The sequence below is a fragment of the Alligator mississippiensis genome, chromosome 3 (assembly GCF_030867095.1).
Source record: "Alligator mississippiensis isolate rAllMis1 chromosome 3, rAllMis1, whole genome shotgun sequence".
Lineage (NCBI taxonomy): Eukaryota > Metazoa > Chordata > Crocodylia > Alligatoridae > Alligator > Alligator mississippiensis.
The window spans coordinates 31,418,389-31,441,506 of NC_081826.1; the positions used below are offsets into that span (position 1 = coordinate 31,418,389).

Below are 23,118 nucleotides of genomic sequence, written 5' to 3' on the forward strand. Positions count from 1 at the left end.
CCTTTTTAAATTGTGGAGCCCAAAACTGGACACAGTACTCCAGCTGTGGCCTCACCAAGGCCGAGTACAAGGGGAGAACGACGTCCCAGGATTTGCTTGAGAAGCATCTATGGATGCAAGCCAGCGTTTTGGTCGCTTTACTAGCCGCAGCATCGCACTGCAGGCTCATGTTCATCTTGTGGTCAATGATGACCCCCAAGTCTCTTTCTTCCATAGTGCTAGCCAACATAGCACTGCCGAGCCTATAAGGATGCTGCGGGTTTTTCTTCCCAAGGTGGAGAACCTTGCATTTATCGGCGTTGAACACCATCCGATTCTCGTCCGCCCACTTGCTGAGCCTGTCCAGGTCAGCCTGGATCACCCGCCTGTCTTCTGGTGTGTGGATGCTTTGCCCCAAAGTTTGGTGTCGTTGGCAAACTTGGCCAGTCCGCTTCTTACTCCAGTGTCCGCACCATTAATGAAGATGTTGAACAGTATGGGTCCAAGGACAAAGCCTTGGGGGACCCCACTGGTCACAGGACACCATGATGAGTGACTTACATCAATTACTACCCTCTGGGTCCGACCACGGAGCCAGTTTTCCAGCCAGTGGATCGTGGTGGACCCAAGGCGACAATTGGCCAGTTTCTCCAAGAGGTGATCATGGGAAACCAGATTGAAGTCAAGATATATGACATCAATCTCTTCTCCCTTGTCCAGGTGATAGGTCACCTGGTCGTAGAAGGAAATGAGATTGGTCAAGCAAGACCTACCCGCAGCAAACACGTGCTGGCTATCCCTTAAGATGTTGGCGTCGGCCAGTCCATTAAGGATGGCCTCTTTAATGGAGGAATGGTTAGGAGGCAGAATCAAGTTGTTTTCAACATAACTCATGCAATATTGCTTCATTCAAATTCAGACGCGTCTGCCAATGGACAGCTTGATCAAGCTGTTCCTGCAGATGAGCATTTTGTGTACTCGGACGTTCAAGCACTGTAAGGAGTAGCCAAGGGACAGTGCATCTAGCACCACTCTCCCCCTCAGACTTAAGCTCCTTCTCAACCCACCGTTGCATCTCGGCGGGAGTTACAGGGCACACCTCCTTACTCCAATAAACAGATGGACTCAAGTTACAGAGTGCCTTTGCTACCCCATACCACAACCCGGTATCAAGCCAACCCGGCATCCTTCTTTCCGATCCCTCTCCCTTCCCCCTCTGCAGCCTCTTAAATAGGTCCATGTCAAACATCGGGGGAATCCCACCTCTAACACCAATTGTCTTGGAATGAACTACTGGGTTCAGGAGATTCCCTGCATTTGAACAAAGGACGTACTCACGATTGTTCTCACTCTTGCAAAGCTTTATTTAAGAATACTCGCAGAGGCAGGCAATAAGACAGAGCAGAGAGGATGATCACTTCACATTGGCTCTAGGCAGCAGCCGCTACCCTGCATAGTTCCCCTGGCCCTGGAGTGTCTCGATCGCGGGGATGCGATAGCCTGCATCGGGCTCTGCGGAAGTCAGGATTCTTGCCAGAGTTTGAGGAGCTCTCTTAATTTAAGAATGTACATCTTGTATAGTCTGGAGTAAATAACGTTATCTCAAACTAGGGATTTGGTAATCTCAAGCTAAGAATTTGGGGATGAATCGTGATCCAACATACCTGGTGTCTACCACATTCCACTGTGTTACAACATTCTACTATCTAGGTTCATGGTTCGGTCACTCTCACAAAGCAAAAAGCTATATGCTGTAATACTAGCCTACTATGGAGTCAGCATACAAAACTCTTGCTATGAGCATTAAGCAAAGCCCTTACTAGTACAGGCCTAAAACTGGTTGCGGTACTCCAGTTGAGGCCTTACCAGTACTGAATAGAATGGAAGAATCTCTTCCCTTGATTTGTGATTTGCAAGTGACAGTCCCATTAATATAAGCCAGTATATTGGCTTTTTTGCAACAGGAGTACACACTTGGCTTATGCAATTTATCGTCTCTAATCCCTCACTGCAGTACTGCAGTTTAGCCAGGCATTTCCCAGTCTGTATTTGTGCATGCAGTGATTCTGTTCCAAGTGCAGGTCTTGTAATTTAATGCACTGAAGAAGTTGCCAAGGCAGCTGCTTTCCTGCGCAGCTGTGCTCTGCCTTGCAGTGCCAAGTTGCACCTACCGGGCTGTGGAGGCCCTGGGGGAGGGCTGCAGGATGGGAGCCTGAGCCCACAGTGCACATCCTGCCCGCCCTGCACACAGATTTGGGGGACACTGGTCCCCCTTGGCTCCTGGGAGTGCACGCAGCAATGGGGAGCCGGCCTCATTCCCAAACAAGCTGCCTGTGGCCCCGTTCTGCTCCCTGCCAGGGCCCTGCAGCCATGCATTGCAGCCCCGGGCCCCGAGCCTGACACAGTGCCTGACAGGGCACCAGCCCCAGCCCTGCCCAACTCCTTCCCTCTCTATGGGAGCCTGAATTCCACCCTCCACTCCACACGCAACTCAAGGAGCTGCATCAGGCTGCCTGGGGCCATGTGTATGTATACTCTATTCCTGCTCCCTCCCAGCCTCTTACAGGCTGGTACTCTGCCAGCATGCAGGAAGCTCGTTGCAAAACTGCAAAATCCATGGGTTTCTCTGCTAAAATGAGAAATCTGTTTTACTCCAGTAAGGGGGAAAATCCACGTTTTATTCTGTTTCCCTAGGAAATGGGAAACCCAGATCCCTGGTTATCATAAAGCACTGAAGGAATTTGCTGGTCTGCTTGTGCTGTGCTGTGTTTCCCTCCTAGCGGAGAACTTGATAATTAACGTTCTCCATGACAGCCAAGTCCTGCAATTTGGAAGCTCCTGTCATTTATTTAAAGCAGACCATGTCCATTTCCTCTTCCAGGTGTGGAAGTCTGTAGCAGACACCCACCATGACATCATTTTCCCCCCCACCCCCCTTGCTGTTCTCCAGGGTTTTCAACAGGCCTACCTTCCACTTTTATATTTACCTTCAAACATATATATCGCTTTATAAAAAGTATGACAACACCTCCTCCTTTTTTACCTGTCCTTCCTGAACAAGCTATGACCATCCATAACTGTACTCCAGTCATGTGAACTATCCCACCACATCTCCATAAACTCAATTGCATCATAATTCTGTGCTTGTACTAGGACCTTCTATTTTTTCAGTTTGTTCTTCATACTTCTTGTATTAGTATATAAACATTTAGAGAAGTATCAGGAACAAAAAGGAAGAATTTTGATTCAAAGTAAGAAGGCTGAAGCTTTTCTTTCAGAGGTATAAACCTGTCAAGCCATCTTAGAAAGAAGCAGTGACTTTGTCTTCAAAAAGCTAATTATGTCCTGATGGCCTCTACTTGGGGGGAGGCAGTGGTGACGCGAAGGGGGTGTACAGGAGTGCACGTGCACCCCCTGAGGGCGTTGGTGCACCCCTTGTCAGCCAGCATTCCCAGGCAAGGGGGACAGGCGAGAGTGGTGATGTCCTCCTGAGAGCACCACCTGGGGAGTGCTCCAGGAGCAGTCCCCCTACGGCTAATCCCGCTGACGCAGAAGTGCCAGTGGCATGCCACTGCCAGTTGCTGGTCGGCAGGATCGGCTGTGGCGGAACCAGCTCCCCCTCACTGGCCTGTGGGATCGGCCATAGGGGACACCCCCCACCCCCCTACTGACTGTCCAGTCAGAGGGAACAGGTGCCCCCCCGACTCGGAAGGCACCAGTTGCCCATGGGGGGAGGTCTTTAGGAAATAGCATACAGCTACTCGTTGCTTAACGTTGTAGTTATGTTCTTGAAAAATGCGAGTTTAAGCAAAACGATGTGAAGCAAATCTAATTACATCACAGTAGTTACCTACTAGCAGGCAAACAAAGTTATAACTGAACATTGCACGACTTTAAATGAGTATGTTCTCTAATAGATCAGCGGCATAATAATGAAACGACGTTCGTAACCGGGACAACATTAAGTGAGGCGCACCTATACTTCTATTCTACAGGGCTGTTGCCTCTTCAATTGTAGCAGCAGTGTGAAGACAAATGTTTCCCCCCTGTGTGGATATAGCATTATTGGCAGTATTTTTTTTTTCTGTTGCCAGAGCTATGCCAGCTGCCACAAATGACAGAAACTGTGCCAGCAGAAGCTGCCTTTTTGTTCCATACATGTTGGGTGGAGTTGCTGACAGATAGATAGTTGTCTGTGGGAATCCTGAGTCAATTTAGGGGGAATCCTAAATTGATTTAGGATTCCCCATCCCCTCCTCCCTCCCTCCCCAACACATACAAAGTTTTGCCATGTCTTTTAGGTAATGCAGGCAAGACCCAAGCTGACTTTTTAAGGGTCTAATAGATGATTATGTTTCCATCTCCAAAAGAAAGTTTGTTAATTTCCATAATCAGTACAGTCTCTTCACTGTCAGATAGAGGGATATAAATACATTTTAAGGTGGTAGTCTGAATATTTGATTTATCCAATTTGGATTATCAAGACTAGATTACTAGGTAGACCAGTTTTGCAGTTGTAGAGTTGCAACTCTGTAGGCTGGAAAATGATTTTTTCCTTATTGTAAAAGTGTACTTCCATTTAAAAGTTTTGCATGCTTATGACCAGATACACTAGAAATGGCTTTTGCATAGGTCTCCTGTGTTTCGTTTCTTGAGCTTTGCTGGTTAATCCTGCTGACCTTAAATGAGGGAGGTGGGGGGGGGGGGGGGAAGTGGTGGAAAAACGGGAAAGTGTAGGACCAAAGCATCATTGTAATGGTAACCACACAATCATACCTTACTACTGCAGCCTGGGCCTTGTATCTGGATGGCTTGCCTAGAATATGAAGAATTACATTTAACTGCATTTCTAGTTGCTTAAAATAGTCTCTCTGACCTTTTATTTTTCAGCTGTAGCAGAAGTGAAACTTCGAGATGATCAGTATACCTTGGATCATATGCGTGCCTTTGGCATGTATAATTACCTGCACCTTGACTCTTGGTACCAGGATAATATCTACTATGTTGATCAACTTGGAAGGGTTATGAATTTATCTGTGACTCTGGTAAGAATGAAGTATCCTTTAAATAAAATTAAAATAAGCAGAGCAGGAAAAACAACAAGAGAATACAGCCCTGGAGGGCGGGGGGAAGGAAACAACAGAAAAGCCAGAGATCTTATAGAAAGAGAGATGCAGCCTATAAAGATTGGAAGGACTTGAAGTGAGGAAGGCAGATGCAGGGAATGAAGGGCTTCAGTGTGGATTTCTCTTGGGCCTTTTGTTCTTGTTCTTTGTTCTTTTCATTCTGAGTGTAGATAAAGTAATTACATAAGGAAGGTTCACTTCTACAAACCAGAGTACAGGATAAATACATTGACACAAGGCAGGAGGCAGGTCTTCAACCTGGTTTGATTGTTTATACATGAGCACAAGTGTGTGTGGATGTCCCTTACAGTGGGATGCAGATTCTTTTATCCATCTGTGGGTGGACCAATACAGAAATATAGGATTACACTGGTAGCAGGACTTTTCTGGGGCTCCCTGTGTTTTCTCCTAATTTAACCTCTGATCAAGCCCACGTGCAGATACACTTAACTCTAGCAAACATCTTCTGATTGGCTAGTTTCTATTTGTCTTTCTGGGACTCCAGGAACTACCTTATTAAATCAGTTCTTCAATGATCCTGGAAATTATCAAATTTCTAAAATGTATGTCTTCGTCAAACTGAAGAGAGGATTTCTTGCCCTTTTATTACTGGCCTGGAATCTCTGTCACTTTCATAGATTCATAGATGTTAGGGTCGGAAGGGACCTCAATAGATCATCAAGTCCGACCCCCTGCATAAGCAGGAAAGAGTGCTGGGTCTAGATGACCCCAGCTAGATACTCGTCTAACCTCCTCTTGAAGACCCCCAGGGTAGGGGAGAGCACCACCTCCCTTGGGAGCCCGTTCCAGACCTTGGCCACTCGAACTGTGAAGAAGTTCTTCCTTATGTCCAGTCTAAATCTGCTCTCTACTAGCTTGTGGCCATTGTTTCTTGTAACCCCCGGGGGCGCCTTGGTGAATAAATCCTCACCAATTCCCTTCTGTGCCCCCGTGATGAGCTTATAGGCAGCTACAAGGTCGCCTCTCAACCTTCTCTTGCGGAGGCTGAAAAGGTCCAGTTTCTCTAGTCTCTCCTCGTAGGGCTTGGTCTGCAGGCCCTTGACCATACGAGTTGCCCTTCGCTGTACCCTCTCCAGGTTATCCGCATCCCTCTTGAAGTGTGGCGCCCAGAATTGCACGCAGTACTCCAACTGCGGTCTGACCAACGCCCTATAGAGGGGAAGTATCACCTCCCTGGACCTGTTTGTCATGCATCTGCTGATGCACGATAAAGTGCCATTGGCTTTTCTGATGGCTTCGTCACACTGCCGGGTCATGTTCATCTTGGAGTCCACTAGGACTCCAAGATCCCTTTCCACCTCTGTGCCACCCAGCAGGTCATTCCCTAGGCTGTAGGTGTGCTGGACATTTTTCCTCCCTAGGTGCAGCACTTTGCATTTCTCCTTGTTGAACTGCATCCTGTTGTTTTCTGCCCACTTGTCCAACCTATCCAGGTCTGCCTGCAGCTGTTCCCTGCCCTCCGGCGTGTCCACTTCTCCCCATAGCTTTGTGTCATCTGCAAACTTGGACAGAGTACATTTCACTCCCTCGTCCAAGTCGCTGATGAAGACATTAAAGAGTATCGGTCCAAGGACCGAACCCTGCGGGACCCCACTGCCCACACCCTTCCAGGTCGAGACCGACCCATCTACCACGACTCTTTGGGTGCGACCCTCTAGCCAATTCGCCACCCACCGGACCGTGCAGTCATCCACATCACAGCCTCTTAACTTGTTCACCAGTATGGGGTGGGATACCGTATCGAAGGCCTTTCTGAAGTCTAAGTATACGACATCCACCCCTCCTCCTGTGTCCAGGCGTTTTGTAACCTGGTCATAGAAAGAGACTAGGTTGGTCAGGCATGATCTGCCCGCCACAAACCCATGCTGGTTTCCCCTCAGCATAATTTGCCCTGCTGGGCTCTCACAAATGTGAGCCTTGATAATTTTTTCAAATACTTTACCAAGGATGGAGGTGAGACTGACCGGCCTATAGTTGCCCGGGTCCTCCTTCCTCCCCTTTTTGAAAATGGGGACCACGTTAGCCCTTTTCCAGTCCTCCGGGACTTGGCCCGTGCGCCACGAGCATTCGAATATTCCCGCCAGTGGCTCCGCAATGATGTCGGCCAGTGCCTTCAGCACCCTCGGATGGAGCCCATCCGGGCCTGCCGACTTAAAGGCATCCAGTTCTTCCAAGTGCCTCTGCACCATCTCAGGGTCTAGGCATGGCAGTCTGGCGCCTTGTTGCTGCCTCTCTACAACCCCAGTGAGAGACTTGTCGTACCCCTCACTTAGGAACACTGAGGCAAAGAACTCGTTGAGGAGTTCAGCCTTGTCCCCTCTATCTGTCACCAATTGTTTCTGCCCATTTAGCAGCGGTCCTATTCCTCCCTGGGCCTTCCTTTTACTCCTAATATATCTAAAAAACAATTTCTTGTTGTCCTTTACTTGGGTTGCCATCCTCAGCTCCATGGTAGCTTTGGCCCGCCTAACTGCCTCCCTACAAGCACGAGCAGAGGAGGTATATTCATCTTTAGTGATCTCACCCTGTTTCCACTTTTTATGTGCTCCCCTTTTGGCCCTTAGGCTGCCCTGGATTTCTCTGGTCAGCCAGGGAAGCCTCCTGGCCCCTTTCCCTCTTTTTCCTCGCGCGGGGATCATCTTGCTTTGTGTCCAAAGGATCGTTTCCTTTAGGCACAGCCACCCTTCTTGGGCACCCATCCCATCAAAACTCCTACTCTGCAGTGCTTCCTTGACTAATCGCCTGAGTGCATTGAGATCAGCTTTCCTAAAGTCTAGCACTTGCACCCTACTAGTTACCTTACCCACTCGCCGTCTTATGTTGAATTCTATTATAAGGTGATCACTGTCTCCCAGATAGGGGACCTCCAGATCGGTAGCTATCATGTCATCTCTCGTTGCCAATACCAGATCCAGTATGGCATTCCCCCTAGTGGGACCATGTACCTCCTGGGTCAGGTGGAGGTCCTGTACACAAGTTAGAAACCTGCGTGAGCGATGGGACCTTGCTGTCTGCATCTCCCAGCAGATGTCCGGGTAGATTAGGTCCCCCATGACTACTGCCTCTTTAGCTTTTATGGTCTCCGAGAGTTGCCTCAGGAGCCCCGCATCTATTTCTTCCCCTTGGTGTGGGGGTCTGTAACAGACCCCTACCACCAAATCCCTTTCTCCTTGCCCCCCATGTAGCCTAACCCACAATCCTTCTACTTCCTCAACCTCGGATTCTGTCTTGATGAGGGTTAATGTGTATTGCTCACTGACATAAAGTGCAACCCCCCCCCCTTTCTTCCCCGACCTGTCCTTTCTATACAATCTATAGCCCTCAATATGTACCACCCAGTCATGGGATGAATCCCACCAGGTCTCTGTTAGCCCCACTAAGTCATAGGTGTTTAGTGCAAGCAGGAGCGCTAGTTCATTCTGCTTGTTCCCCATGCTCCTAGCATTAGTATATAGGCACTTGAGCCCTGCGACTGGTGCCTTTGCTGCCCCCCCGCTCCAAGTCCCATGGGGCCCTTTGTTTCTTACCTTCTTGTTCCTTACCTGTTCTGTAGTGCTGGCCTCCCCATGGCTTTCAGGTTCCCAATGTTCTCCTTCTTCAGGCTGGGCTGTCCTTGTGGGTCTATCCTTTCTTGCTATCCTTTTCCTACTTCATAGTCACATGAATTAATCTACCCTCATACTTGCATTGAAAGCTTCCAACAATTCGGCATAAGCACACAATTATAGTTTAGCAGTACATGCCTACAGAAAATTACCTGACTTACTAATTGTCAATGTATGATAATACATCCATGTAACGATGTATGATATCAAAGCAACTAAGATGACGGTATGCACATACGCATTCCATATGCCATTTTAATTTTTTACCAGCCTTATTAAGACTAAGGCCTTCTAATAAGTGTTTTCCTGTTAGTCAGGGGCAGGCAAGTATTTTGGGTGGAGGGCCACTTACCAAGTTTTGGCAAGCTGTCAGGAGCCACATGGGTAGCCCTGCCCCTTGACAGGTGCCCCAGTCCCTGGTTGCCATCTTGGGGATGTGTGTATATGTGTATGGTAAGGTATTTATGGGGTGTATGTGTGTGTGGGAGGGTGTAGCTATGGTCTTTGCAGGAAGGGTTTGAGAGTATGTAGGGTGTGCATGGGAGCCCCCCTTTGCACAGTCCCTGAGCCAATTAAGCACCTCCCCCTCCCCCCCCCAAACAGCCCAGAGCCTGAGTGCCCTGCATTGCCTCCCACCACTGCTAACAACATGCAGCCTCAGTGTGCCCTGCACACACTGCACTGCCCAGCCTGTGGCGTGTTGGCATGCAGCAGTAGCGGCTGGGACCAATGCGCACTGCTACAGCCTTTAGTATCCTCCACTGGCTCCAGGCTCTCCTGTCCAGGCTGAGCAGAGCAGCTGGGTGGAAACTCTTCTACAGGGGAAAGCAGCCCCTCGCCACCACCAGGCAGTTGTTCATGCAGCTACCCGGAGCCTGCGCCATGCTAAGCTGCCCTGCAGCTCCATCACCCCCACCTGTAAGCTGCCCTATGGCTGCTCCACCCTGTCACCATTGCCATGCTGGGTAGCCCAGAGGTGGTGGTGACGGAGCCACAGGGCAACCGGGCGTGGCACAGGCTCTCGGCCACACCAAAAACTGCCTGGTGGTGGTGAGACGCTGAAGCTGCTGCTTCTCAGCCTGGATGGGTGAGCCTGGAACTGGTGCTGGGGACCAGTCTCAGCAGTGGTGGCGTGGGAGTGAAATTGCTGCTCAGCACAGGAGTGAAAGCAGCCCCTCCCCCTCCTGCTGCCCTGCATCTGCTCTGCACTGCCACTGCTGCCCCTCACGGCAGCCCAGAGACGGCAGTGACATGATGGAGACGCAGGGCAGCCCCACACGGGTTTCGGGTGGCTGCACTAGAGAGAGGGAGGGACTGCTTTCCCCCACGCTGAGCAGCAGTTTGTCCAGTGCTGCCACTGCTCAGCCCAGACAGGCAAGTGCGGGGTGGCCCTGGCTGGCATGGACTCTTACGGAGCCGGGCCAGCTCCCCTCTCTCCCTGCTGGTGCAGCCCAGCCCAGCTCCATAGATCTCTGCCACCCTGCTCTGGGCTCTGTTAGCACTGGCCCCGGGACACTGGTGCGGGCTCCACACACCCGTTCACTTCCATTCTCCCCTACTTCCCTGCCACTGCTTTCCCCACTTTTTTTCCTGACCCCCCAGCTGCTCCTGCACTACGTGGTTCCTGGCTGCATGGCCATGACTACAGGACTCAGCAGGAGCTGGCCCAGCCCCAAGGACTGGGGCAGTTTGCCAGCAGTCCTCCCCTGCCCCCTCCGTCCCTCCCCACCCCCGATCTTACCTGAATTTCTCGCTCCAGTGTAGACAGGCACAAACAGCCTCACGGTCCCAGGCCACATGTCTCTGCAAGTCAGGGACTTCTGGCTGGAGGGTGGGGCTGGGTGGGCCTTGCTGCTGGGTCCTGCCTTGGCTTCCCTTAGTTCCTACCATCTCTGGCTCCTGTCATCTTTAACAGGCAGCCAGGGGCAGATAAATATTAATTTTCTAAATTTTTTAGGGGCCCTGCAAGCTGGATAGAATGGCTTGGTGGGTCGGATCTAGCCCATGGGCTATATTTTGTCCACCCCTGCTGTCAGCCCTTTTTTTGGCTTAATTCAAATCTGCAGTTTAGATTAAGCGCTCTGCTAAAAACTCCATTTGCAACGCTTTCGAAGTTTATGCTATGGTCATTTAAGACAGTTTTTACACAAGTCCAGAAACGACCAATTCACTTTCCAAGAGGATTGCTCAGTCTGTTGATGATATATAAATGCACACTGGATAACGGAAAGAGTTTAATGCATTCTATTTCATGTAGATAGACAAGGTGATATCTACCTCTATTGCCAGTTTGATACTTAAGAAAATCCTTTTACAGACATTAGGAAGTGACAAAATACTCCTATGATGTATGCTTTATTGTAGCCACTTTGCAGAGGAGCTGCCCAGGTTTGTACAGAATCTTTGCCCTTTGCTCTGAGAACAAACTCAAAATGAAAAATGCCGAGAGCTGATCATAGTCATACAGTTGTGCTGAGCTGATGCTTGTGTGGTCAGATCATTTGTCAACCTAGTTGAGGAGAAATAGTTCTAACTTAGGCTGAAGCATAGTTTTTCAACCTGTGGTACGCATACCCCTGAAAGTATGCAAGACAGGCAGGGGGTACTCGGGTACCTCAGCACTCTCTTGCCCTCTTTTTTCCTCTCTCTTTCTCATACCTTCCTCCTCTCAAACCTATGGTAAAAATTTGGTGTGCTGCACATTGCGCAGTGCTTTAAATTCCCCAGTAATAATTTGGTGTTCAGCCCTCCTAGTTTTGGCCAGCATCACCTCTAGCCCAGGTACATACTTGAGTTGTGCACCACTGGTGTAAAAGATGTCAACCCTACCCACACCAGCTCAGACATCTGTCATGTCATGGGCCTTACATACACAGCCCATCTTCCAACATATGGCACACAGTCTGTAAATATAAAATCCCCTGGAAAATTGAGTGTTGGGGTACTTCTGAAAAATTTAATAAGTTAGGGGGTTCTTGCTGCTTAAAAGGTTGAGAAACTGGGCTGAAAAAGCTTTGTGGATGTTTAAAAATTCTTGCACAACCACAGCTGGACTGTAGTTTTGTTGAATGAAAGGACTATATATGCCTTATTGGAAGTCTTTAAAAGGATGTGCTTTTATATTCTTCAAATGTGTTCAATTTGTCATTGAAAAGACTCTATAAAATGCATAATCTGTTTTGATCAAAAAGGCACTAAACTTGTAGAAGGTATTGGAAGAACCTAGGAAGACGCTTGAAAAAATATTGATGCAGGGTCTGCAGAAATCTGACTTGATCTAATCAATGACCTAGAACTCAACAAGAGGGGAAAATGTAAAGAAGCTGTAAAGTTTTTCAACACTGCCAAACACACGAATCATAGGTGAAACCCAGAACAAGAGCAATGCTACTTGCTCTTATGATTTAATTTTAAGTCTTACAATATTCTGTGGGGTTTCTTTTTCCCTTCCTTAAAGCCCCAGGTTCTGAAAAGCTAAGTTTCATGTTTCTTTAGGCAGACTACAAAAGTGGGCAGACAAGAATAGGATGGGGTTCAACGTAGACAAATGCAGGGTGCTGCACCTTGGGAGAAGGAATCCACAGCATACATACAGGCTGGGGAGTTCTCTTCTTGAAAGCACAGAGGTGGAAAGGGATCTTGGAGTCATTATTGACTCCAAGATGAACATGAGCCGCCAATGCCAGACCGCAGCCAGCAAGGCCAGCCATACCTTGTCATCCATCCAAAGGTGCATCTCAAGCCGGTCCAGAGAGGTGATACTCCCCCTCTATGCGACTTTGGTCAGGCCGCAGTTGGAGTACTGCGTCCAGTACTGGGCACCGCACTTCAAAAGGGATGTGGCGCCTAGTATTAGTTTCTATCCAGTATTGAAAATTTCATTTTAATATTTTTTAATTTGGTAAGAATCCCCTGGAAAATTCTATTTTGATCATTTGATGCGTTCCAGTGTGAACGCAGTACTAAACATTAGAATTTGGGGCTTCAAGTTTTTTATTTTTTGTTTTGTTTTTTAAGAATAAATTGCATATAATAACTGTGCATAAAGGAATATTCTTAAGGTTAGAAATGTCAGAGTTCCAAATAAAAATGTCTGGTCAATCTTAATTTACTTTCCTCTCCACCCCACTTTGCTTGGACATTATGATATTCTTTAATTACATGATTCTATAATATTTCATCCATGTGATCCCCGCATAAATCAGTGAAAAAATGAAAGGTGCTTATTTTAATGAACAGCTATTCGAAATGTGCTTTTTCTTTATTTAGCGAATAGATGACTGCTTAATTTAATGTTACCTATTTAAGTTCGACTTTGAAGATGAACATTAGTTTCCTAGTGTGTTGTTTTTCTCCAAGTACTTCACAGATATTAAGGAATTTATTTTTGTAACAACCCCGGGTGGTGGTGGGGTAGGACCAGAGGCATAGAGAGATTATTTTAAAAATATCCACTGATCTTATGTGTATAATTAGAGGCACATATGACTAAATACTTTAGCAGTTTGTGATAAGCATAGGCATGCACTTCCTTCATCCATTGCTTTATGTCCTCAACTTCTCTGCAAATCAGACTTCTTGATCTTAAGTCTGAAAGTTAGCAAATGAAAAATGTATAATTTAATAACTACCTGTAAAATGCTGGGTTTAAGAAAATGTTATAGCATTGTGTTTAAGGATAGAATCCAGGGCAGCTTTTATCTGCCTTAACTGAGAAACCATCCTTTATCTTCCTGCAGTGTCCTGCAAAATATCTTCTCCTAAAATCCTTTTATGTTGGTAATTTTGAGTAGTCTAATGGCATCCATCACTGTAGTAGTTGAGGGTCCACCATCAGGTAGGAGGCTATTCTCCCCATTCTCATAGATGCAGAATTGAGGCACAGAGAGGCTAAGTGACTTGTTTGCTTAAGAGCGGAAGAAAGGTGATGAGGTACAGTAACCAAGTCAATACTGTTTTAATAGCGCATGATTTGAAGCATCTACTAAAAAATGGCTTGATCTTTTTACAGTAGTCTTACAAAACTTTTCTCCCAAGCGTGTGTTATAAAAATGTACTTCTGCTTTGACAGCATTGCTACTCAAATATGTACACACACAAAATGTCATAGTCTCAGATGCTGCCCCTTCAAATGCTAGTCTTCCAATACTTCTTTTCTTTCTCAGTATTGTTCGCTTGTATCTCTGTTCACACTTTTCATTTTTTCATCTCAATTATTGATTGACTTTTTCTTTGCTTTTGTGTGTTACTCTTTCTTGCCATTAGAACAAACACCAAAGATCCATTATGTTTCTCTTGGTTGTTAATCAATCAATATTTTATATTACTTGCTGTGGCTATTTTTTTCTTTTGCTACAGACAGTATAAGATGTAGCCAGAATGAACTTCCAGTGCCAAGATGTAGAGAACACCAATAATCATCTAGTCCCTCACTAATTTTTATTTTGATGACTGCACTGTCATGTCATTGCTTACATATTCTTACCCCATCTTTGCAAACCTATGTTACTTTGCATTTGTTGTGGGATAAGAGTGTACATATCAATAGTTACAGCATGCCAGCTTGGTAAGTTCACAACCTGAATTACCTTGCAGTGATTTGCTCATGTGCCAGTACAACACTAATACGGTAACTCAACTTAAGAATGTGGGTTTTTTCATATTTTTTTTCTGCATGTCCTCTTGTATGCCATAATGAAACGAAGACCTAAACATAGTTATAGCATCCTTCCCTCCTCACAGGCTTGTGTTTTTTCAGTGCAGTGAAGCTTCCTATCTATTGCAGAAGAATCGTGCTCACATGAGGATTTTAAAAAAGTTAGTTCCCTAATGTGCTTAATCAATGGAGGATGCTACAAGTTCTTGATAACTATCAACAGTAAATGTGAAGCCAGTGAGATGCTGGGGGGGTTTTAATGTATAGAATGGATTGCGAATTAAAATATTTTAAATGTGAGGTTTCCTGTTTGTAATTTAATTAAAATTCATGAAAGTGCATCATTTAAAGGGGTAAGTTGTTACGATGCATGCAGTATTATGGATACTCTGTAGTTTGAACTATTTTAATATTAAGAAAGTTGTAGATGATGTAATTTCAGTTCATATAATAGTTGCAGAGGTATGTGTAACTAACTTCAGTCTATAGAACTCTTTTCCTGGAGAATTCACCTTTTTTTTTGTAGTTTCATGAACATTAATCTTCACATCACATCAAAGTGAGATAGCCAGAGTGCTAGCTTTTCTGTCATCCCAGTATTGTAGTTCATTCACAGCTGCGCTACTGTTAATCCACACCAACAGTCAGTGTATTCTTAAAGCTGCAGATCTCCACATGAGATCAAATAATTTTCAAGACTCTGAGAAACTTGTCTTCATTTCTCAGCCATACATACTCATACTACAATAACCCTTCTTTTACTGTATTTCTCTGGCTGCACTTTCTCTTTTACACCCCTCTTGTTGCCAAACCATGTCCTTCCTTTCTTAAAAGCCTCCCTAACTCTTTTGCAAAGAAGAGAATATTTGACTTCCTTGGAAATAGGCCCTACTATTTTTCTTCCTCCTTTCCCTAACGAGGGTGTGGAGGGGTTGCTGTCTACTCTGTTGGTACAATTTTTCATGTTCTGTTGCTATTTACCATATTTCATAGTGTGTAAGTCAAGGTTTGAAGTCCAATTTTTAACTCTTACGATTCAACCTCGACTTGTACACTGTACCACCTTTCCCTGTCAGCAGCGCCCAGTTTGGCACTTAGCTGGTGTGGCCCAGGCAGCACCACTTGTAGGGGATGAGGCTGTGCCAGTCAAGTGCAAAGCCTGGCACTACTCACAGGGAATGGGGCTGGGCTCAGCACTCAGTTGGCTTAGCCCCATCTCCTGTGAGCAGTACTGCCTGTGGATGGGACCAGGCTTGACTCTCAGCTAGCGGAGCCCAGGCAGCACCACTCGCAGGGGATGGGGCTGCACCAGCTGAACACCGAGTTTGGCCCTGCTTAGGCACTATGCCTATGAAAATCCTAACTTTTTGCTTCGGGAAAACTAGGGGTTGACCTATACGCCGTGTCGACCTATGCACTGTGAAATATGCTAATTTATCTCTATTATGGAAACTGAACTATTAAATCTACACAATGCATTGGCAGGGGGATGGGACACCTAATATTAGGTTCCATTCTACCAGCTACTGCAAAAAAACTATAATAAAGAAGGAAACCTCTGCCTGAGCATTTATAAAATCCAGTCATCTGACATGAAGATGGGATGACTTGAATAAAAGTGAGGGTAGAACTGTGAGGGTGCACTAAAACAAACAACAACAAACAAACAAAAAAACCAAATCTACTGTGAAAGCCGAAGTCTTGTCAAGTAAGTAAGGAGCATTATTGGTTTCCTTTTGTACTTTTCCTTTGGGCTTCTCCCCAGTACGCACCCTTACTTGCTTTATATCACAAAATTATACATATTACTTTTTAACTGGAATATATTTTACCTTTTTTGTTCACTTCTGGAAACATCATTACACGGTGGTTCTCTAAAACGCATTTCTCCCTGGCTTTTCAACATTCGGATTCTGTTGTTTTAAACTGCCATAACAGTCACAGAGTCATAGAAAAATAGAATCATAGATTGTAAGGCTCAAAGGGACCTCGGAAGATCATTGGGTCCAGCCCGCTGCACCAAGGAGAAAAGACAGCTGGGGTAGGACGACCCCAGCAAGGTGACCATCCAGTCTCTTTGTGAAGATTTCCACGGTAGGCAATTGCTCCATCTCTGGAGGGAGCTTATTCCATTGTCTGGACACCCTAGTTGTGAAGCAGTTTTTCGTAATGTTGAGCCTGGAACGGTCTTCCAGGAGTTTGTGACCATTACACCTAGTTTTCTCCAAGGGTACTCTGGTGAACAGTTGTTCACCAAGCCCTTGGTGTACACCTCTGATGTAGCGGTAAACTGCTACCAAGTCCCCTCTCAGCCTTCTTTTTTTTCAGGCTAAAGAGTTCCAGATCCCTCAGCCTTTCCTCATATGGCTTGTCGCACAAGTTTCTGATCATCAGGGATCTGGGTTTTCCATTTTCCCATGGAAAAACAGAGAAAACCACGGATTCCCTTTTTTTTTTTTTTTTATCGGAGAAAATGCGGATTTCCCTTTTTTAGCAGAGAAATCCACGGATTCTCCACTTTTGCAAAGATCTCTTGCAGGCTGGCACAGCTCCAGACTGCAAGAGCCGATTGCAGAAAGGGCAGGAAACCCCTAGCCCTGGCGAGAGGGAGACGGGGGAGGGCAGGGCCTGAGCCTCTGGGGCAGCCAAGGCTGGACTCAGGCTCAGACTTGCCCTTCGCCCTTGGAGCATGGAGGTAAGTGGGGCTGTGGGGCAGGGCTGGGGAAGATGGTTGGGGGCTGAGGGAGTGGGAGGTGCTGCTGGACTCAGGCGGCACACCGTAGCTGGGGGCAGGGGGTGAGGGCAGGGGTGTCCCTCTGCGGGGGCGGGGGGGGGGTGTTTGTGGGCGAGCGATGCAGGGTGCAGTGTGGTGGTACCTGCCATGTGCGGGCCACACACCTGCCACCCAGCCATCTGCCCGGGGGAGGGGGAGAGGGAGGCTGGCATGCAGCTGGAACAGCTCTGTGGGCAGCTCTGCACCCGCGACAAGGGATGGGGTCACACGGGTGGGGGAGGTGGGGGCAGGGTTTGCATGCAGTGGCCACTGCTGCTTACCTGGAGGGCAGTGATGGCCACTGGCTACAAAATCACTTGCTGCCACTGCGGAGTCATGCCCAGAGCTGTGTGGCCGGCCGTTGGGCAGCAGCAGCAGCATGGTGGTAGCCGAGCGGCACACAGCCATCCCCACCACCACCCCACACTGCACCGCGCTACGACCCTCTAGCCAATTCTCCACCCACCAGACTGTGCAGTCATCCAAGTTACAGCCTCTTAACTTGTTCACCAGTATGGTGTGGGATACCGTATTGAAGGCCTTCTTGAAGTCTAAGTAAACGACGTCTACCCCTACTTCTGCGTCCAGGTGTTTCGTAACCTGGTCATAAAAAGAGACTAGATTAATCAGGCATGATCTACCTGCTACGAACCCGTGCTGGTTTCCCCTCGGCATAATTTTTCCTGCCGGGGTCTCGCAAATGTGAGCCTTGATAATTTTTTCAAAGACTTTTGCCAAGGATGGAGGTGAGACTGATTGGCCTATAGTTGCCTGGGTCCTCCTTCTTCCCCTTCTTGAAAATGGGGACCACATTGGCCCTTTTCCAGTCCTCCGGGTCCTGGCCCGTGTTCCATGAGTGTTCAAATATTCCTGCCATTGGCTAAGCAATGACGTCAGCCAGTGCCTTCAGTACCCTCGGATGGAGCTCATCCGGGCCTGCCGACTTAAAGGCATCCAGTTCCTACAAGTGCCTCTGCACCATCTCGGGTTCTACGCTTGGTAGTCTGGCGCCTTGCTGCTGCCTCTCTACAATCCCAGTGAGAGACTTGTCTTGCCCCTCGCTTAAGAACACAGAGGCAAAGAACTCATTGAGGAGTTCAGCCTTGTCCCTCCTGTCCATCACCAATTGCTTCTGCCCATCTAGTAGGGGTCCTATTCCACCCTTGGCCTTCCTTTTAGTCCCTATATATCTAAAAAACAATTTTTTGTTATCGTTAACTTGGGATGCTATCCTCAGCTCCATGGTAGCTTTGGCCTGTCTAACTGCCTCCCTAAAAGTGCGAGCAGAGGAGGTATACTCCTCTTCGGTAATCTCTCCCCGTTTCCACTTTTTATATGCCCCCCTTTTTGCCTGTAGGCTGCTCTGGGTTTCTCTGGTCAGCCAAGGAAGCCTCTTGGCCCCTTTCCCCCTTTGTCCCCGCATCAGGATCGTCTCCTTCTGTGCCTGAAAGATCATTTCCTTAAGGCACAGCCACCCTTCCTGGGCTCCCATCTCTTCAAAACTCTTACTCTGCAGTGCGTCCTTGACTAAACGCCTCAGTTCATTGAAATCAGGTTTCCTAAAGTCTAGCACTTTCACCCTACTAGTTACCTTACCCACTCGACGTCTTATGAATTTTATTGTTTGGTGATCACTGTCCCCCCAGGTGACCACCAATCTGTAGGTCTCCTATCATGTCAACCCCCGTTGCCAATACCAGGTCCAGCAAGGCCTTCCTCCTAGTGGGACCATGTACGTCCTGCGTCAGGTGAAGGTCCTGTACACAGGATAAGAACCTACGTGAACAGTGGACTTTGCTGTCTGCGTCTCCCAGCAGATGTCTGGGTAGTTTAGGTCCCCCATGACTACTGCCTCCCTAGTTTTTATGGTCTCTGAGAGCTGCCTCAGGAGCCCCAAATCTAGTTTTTCCTCTTGGTGTGGGGGTCTGTAGCAGACCCCTACCACCAAATCCCTTTCTCCTTGACCTCCATGTAACCTAACCTACAATCCTTCTACTTTCTTTTCCTCCGATTCCATTTTGATAAGGGTCAGTGTATATCGCTCATTGACATAGAGCGCAACCCCTCCCCCTCTCTTCCCCACTCTATCCTTTCTGTACAGCTTATAACCCTCAATGTGTACCACCCAGTCATGGGAAGATTCATAGATGTTAGGGTCGGAAGGGACCTCAATAGATCATCGAGTCTGACTCCCACTAGGTTTCTGTTACACCTACTAAGTCGTAGGTGTTTTCTGCAAGCAGGAGTGCTAGTTTATCCTGCTTGCTCCCCATGCTCCTAGCACTAGTGTATAGGCACTTGAGCCCTGTGACTGGTGCCTTTGTTTCCCCCCAGCTCTGATGCCCAAAGGGCCTCTTGTTAAAGTGTGACACCTAGAACTGGATGGAGTACTCTAGCTGCAGTCTAACCAATGCTGCGTAGAGTGGGAGAATCACTTCTTTGGCTGGGGATGTATCAATTGTTACTCCAGGGTATTGTTAGCCCTACTGGCTACAGCATTGCGCTGCCAGCTCATGTTCATATTGTAGCCTATTATTACCCCCAGGCCCCTTTCATTTGTAGTGCTGGTCAGGTTGGCGTCGCCAAGCCTGTACATGTGCAAGGGATTGTTTGCTCCCAGGTGGAGCACTTTACATTTCTTGATGTTGAGCTTCATCTGGTTCCAGTCTGCCCAACTTGCAAGCCTGTCTAGGTCCACCTGTATCTGATGGTTATCTTCAAGCATGAACACACTTCCCCATAATTTGGTGTCATCCGCAAACTTGGCCAGTGAGCTCTTCACCTTCACATCCAAATCATTGAAGATGTTGAATAGCACTGGACTAAGCACTGACCCCTGTGGGACATGACTGGTCATTTCCCTCCAAGATGACACAGATCTGTTCATTAGAACTCTGGGTCTTACCCTGCAGCCAGCTTCCTGCCTACCTGACTGTCTTGCAGTTAAGCCCACGGTTTTCCAATTTTCTCACAAGAACTTTGTGGGATACCAGATTGAAAGCTTTTTGGAAGTTGAGGTATATAATGTCAACCTCCTGTCTCTTATCCAGGTGGCGAGTCATCTGAGTGTAAAAGTAGATGAGATTAGTAAGACAAGACCTCCCTGCAATCATAAAATCATAGCAGTAGGGTCAGAATGGACCTTGTAGATCTTCAAGTCCGGCCCCCTGCCTGGGCAGGAGGAAAACTGGTCTCAAATGACCCCAGCTAGGTAGGCATCGAGCTGCTTCTTAAAGACCCCCAGGGTAGGAGCCAGCATCACTTCCCTTGGAAGTTGGTTCCAGATCGTAGCCGCCCTAACTGTGAAGTAGTTCTTATGGATGTCTAATCTAAACTTACTCTCCAACAACTTGTGGCCATTATTCCTGGTTATCCTGGGGGGCGCTAGGGGAGACAAGGTCTTCCCCAAACTCTTCTGGTCCCCCCCCCAGTAAGTTTATAGACGGTCACAAGGTCCCCCCTCAGCCTTCTCTTCTGAAGGCTGAACAGGTTCAGGTCCCGTAGCCTCTCATTGTAGGGTCTGCCCTTCTGTCCCCAGATCATGCGGGTGGCCCTCCTCTGGACCCTCTCAATGTTGTCCACATCCCTCTTGAAGTGGGGTGCCCAGAACTGGACACAGTACTCCAGCTGTGGCCTGACCAGTGTCATGTAGAGGGGGAGAATCACCTCCTTGGTCCTACTTGAGATACGCCTGTGGATGCACGATAGGGTCCGGTTAGCCTTGCCGACCGTGACCTCGCATTGTCGTCCCACGTTCATCTTGGAGTCAATGATGACTCCAAGATCCCTTTCTGCCTCTGTGCTCTCAAGAAGGGAGTTTCCCATCTTTATAAGTGTGCTGCCGGTTACTACTGCCCAAGTGCAGCACCCTGTACTTGTCTGTATTGAAACGCACCCTGTTTTTGTTAGTCTACCCCTGCAACCTATCCAGGTCTTTCTGCAGTCTTTCCCTCCATACTAGCGTGCCCACCTCACCCCAAATTTTCGTATAATCAGCAAATTTGAACAGGTTGCTTTTCACCCCATCGTCCAAATTGCTGATAAAGAAATTGAACAATGCGGGCCCAAGGACCGAGCCCTGGGGGACTCCGCTGCCCACTTCTCCCCAGGTCGAATATGACCCGTCCACCACCACCCTCCGAGTACGACCCTTCAGCCGATTAGCAATCCATCTGACTGTGTAGGTATCGATGCCACAGTCACCTAGTTTTTTTTAATGAGGATGGGGTGGGAGACAGTGTCAAAGGCCTGCTGAAGTCCAGAAAGACTACATCCACAGTGACACGTGCATCCAATGCTTTTGTGACCTGATCGTAAAAGGCAATCAGGTTGGTCTGACATGACCTGCCCCTAATGATGCTCAAGGGCAACCAGCATGGTTTCATCCCTGATGCTGGCCCATCACAGATGTGCTCCTTGATGATCTTCTCAAAGAGTTTCCCCAGGATTGATGCAAGACTGACGGGCCTATAGTTGCCCTGGTCCTCCCTCCTCCCTTTTTTAAAGATGGGGACCACATTGGCTATCTTCCAATCATCTGGCACCTGGCCCAAGCACCACGAGCGCTCGTAAACCCGTGCCAAGGGCCCAGCAATAACCCCTGCTAGCTCCCTCAACACCCTGGGGTGGAGAGCATCTGGACCTGCTGACTTGAACATGTCTAGCCCCTCCAGAAGCACTCTAACCCGGTCCTCCTCAACCTTAGGTCTTGAGGCGTTCTCCTCAAGTCCGTCTTGAAACACGGTGGGGGAGTCCCGGTCCCTGCACAAGAAAACGGAGGTGAAGAATTTGTTAAAGAGGTCAGCCTCCTCCTCTGGCGCAACCACCAGTTTGCCCAGCGCATCTTGCGGGGGCCCCACATTTCCTGGTGCCTTCTTCATCCTCCCTACATATTTGAAAAAGGACTTTTTATTATCTTTGATCTTGGATGCCAGTCCTAGCTCTATGTCCGCCTTAGCTTTCCTAACAGCCCCCCTACAGGCCCGAGCAGTGGAGGTATACTCTTCTTTGGAGAGAGCCCCCCCCCCCTCCCTTCCACCAGGTGTACGCCGCCTTTTTGGCAACCAGGCATTCCCGGACATCCTTGGTGAGCCAGGGAAGCTTTTGGGCACTCTTGCCCCCCTTGCTTGTTGGGATTGTCACCCCTTGGGCCCTGAGTATCGTCTCCTTAAGAAACAACCACTCATCTTGGGCACTGAGTTCCCCTGCCCTCAAGAACCCCAGTGCCTCTCCCACTAATCTCTTCAACTAGTTGAAGTTGGTTTTCTTGAAGTCTAGGGCTACCGCCTTGCTGCAGGCCCTTGACACCCTGCGCTGGATGATGAATTCCAGCAAGCGATGATCACTATCACCCAGGTGGTCAAGGACCTGGAGCTCCCTTACCAGATCATTGCCTGTGGCCAGGACCAGGTCCTACAGGGCATTTCCTCTGGTGGGACTGTGTACCTCCTGGGTTAAGTGGAGGGTCCTGTATCTCGGCCAGGAACCTCCTGGAATGGTCCGACCTGGCTGACTGCTCCCAGCAGATGTCTGGGTAATTTAGATCATGACAACTACATCCCTTGCCTTAAGTGTCTCTGCAAACTGGCCTGAAAATTCCCAGTCCAGCTCCTCCCCTTGGTTGGGGGGGTCTGTAGTAGACCCCTACCGTTAAATCCCTTTCCCCACTACCCCCTTGTATCTTGACCCAGAGCACTTCAGCTTGCCCCTCCTTTGACCCCATTTTGCTGGCAGAGGATGTGTATTGCTCTTTGACATAGAGTGCCACACCTCCTCCCTTCCTTCCTTCTCTATCCTGCCTGTAGAGCCTATAGCCCCTAATGCTAACTGCCCAGTCGTGGGATGAATCCTGTAACGTTTCTGTAAGCCCTACTATGTCTGGGTTTGAACTGGCTATTGTGAGGGCGAGTTCCTCCTGTTTGTTCCCCATACTCCAAGCATTGGTATACAGGCTTTTAA

At 48.0% G+C, this 23,118-nt stretch overlaps 1 protein-coding gene across 2 annotated transcripts in view; it reads left to right on the plus strand.

Annotated features, from left to right (window-relative positions):
• NUDCD1 (NudC domain containing 1) overlaps window positions 1-23,118 on the plus strand; it is a 156,060-nt gene that overhangs the window by 21,938 nt on the left and 111,004 nt on the right. For both annotated transcript variants that reach the window (XM_059723807.1, XM_014611617.3), the window contains exon 2: window positions 4,870-5,024. In XM_059723807.1, the coding sequence (XP_059579790.1) occupies window positions 4,870-5,024 (155 nt within the window). The remainder of the gene's footprint in view (window positions 1-4,869; window positions 5,025-23,118) is intronic.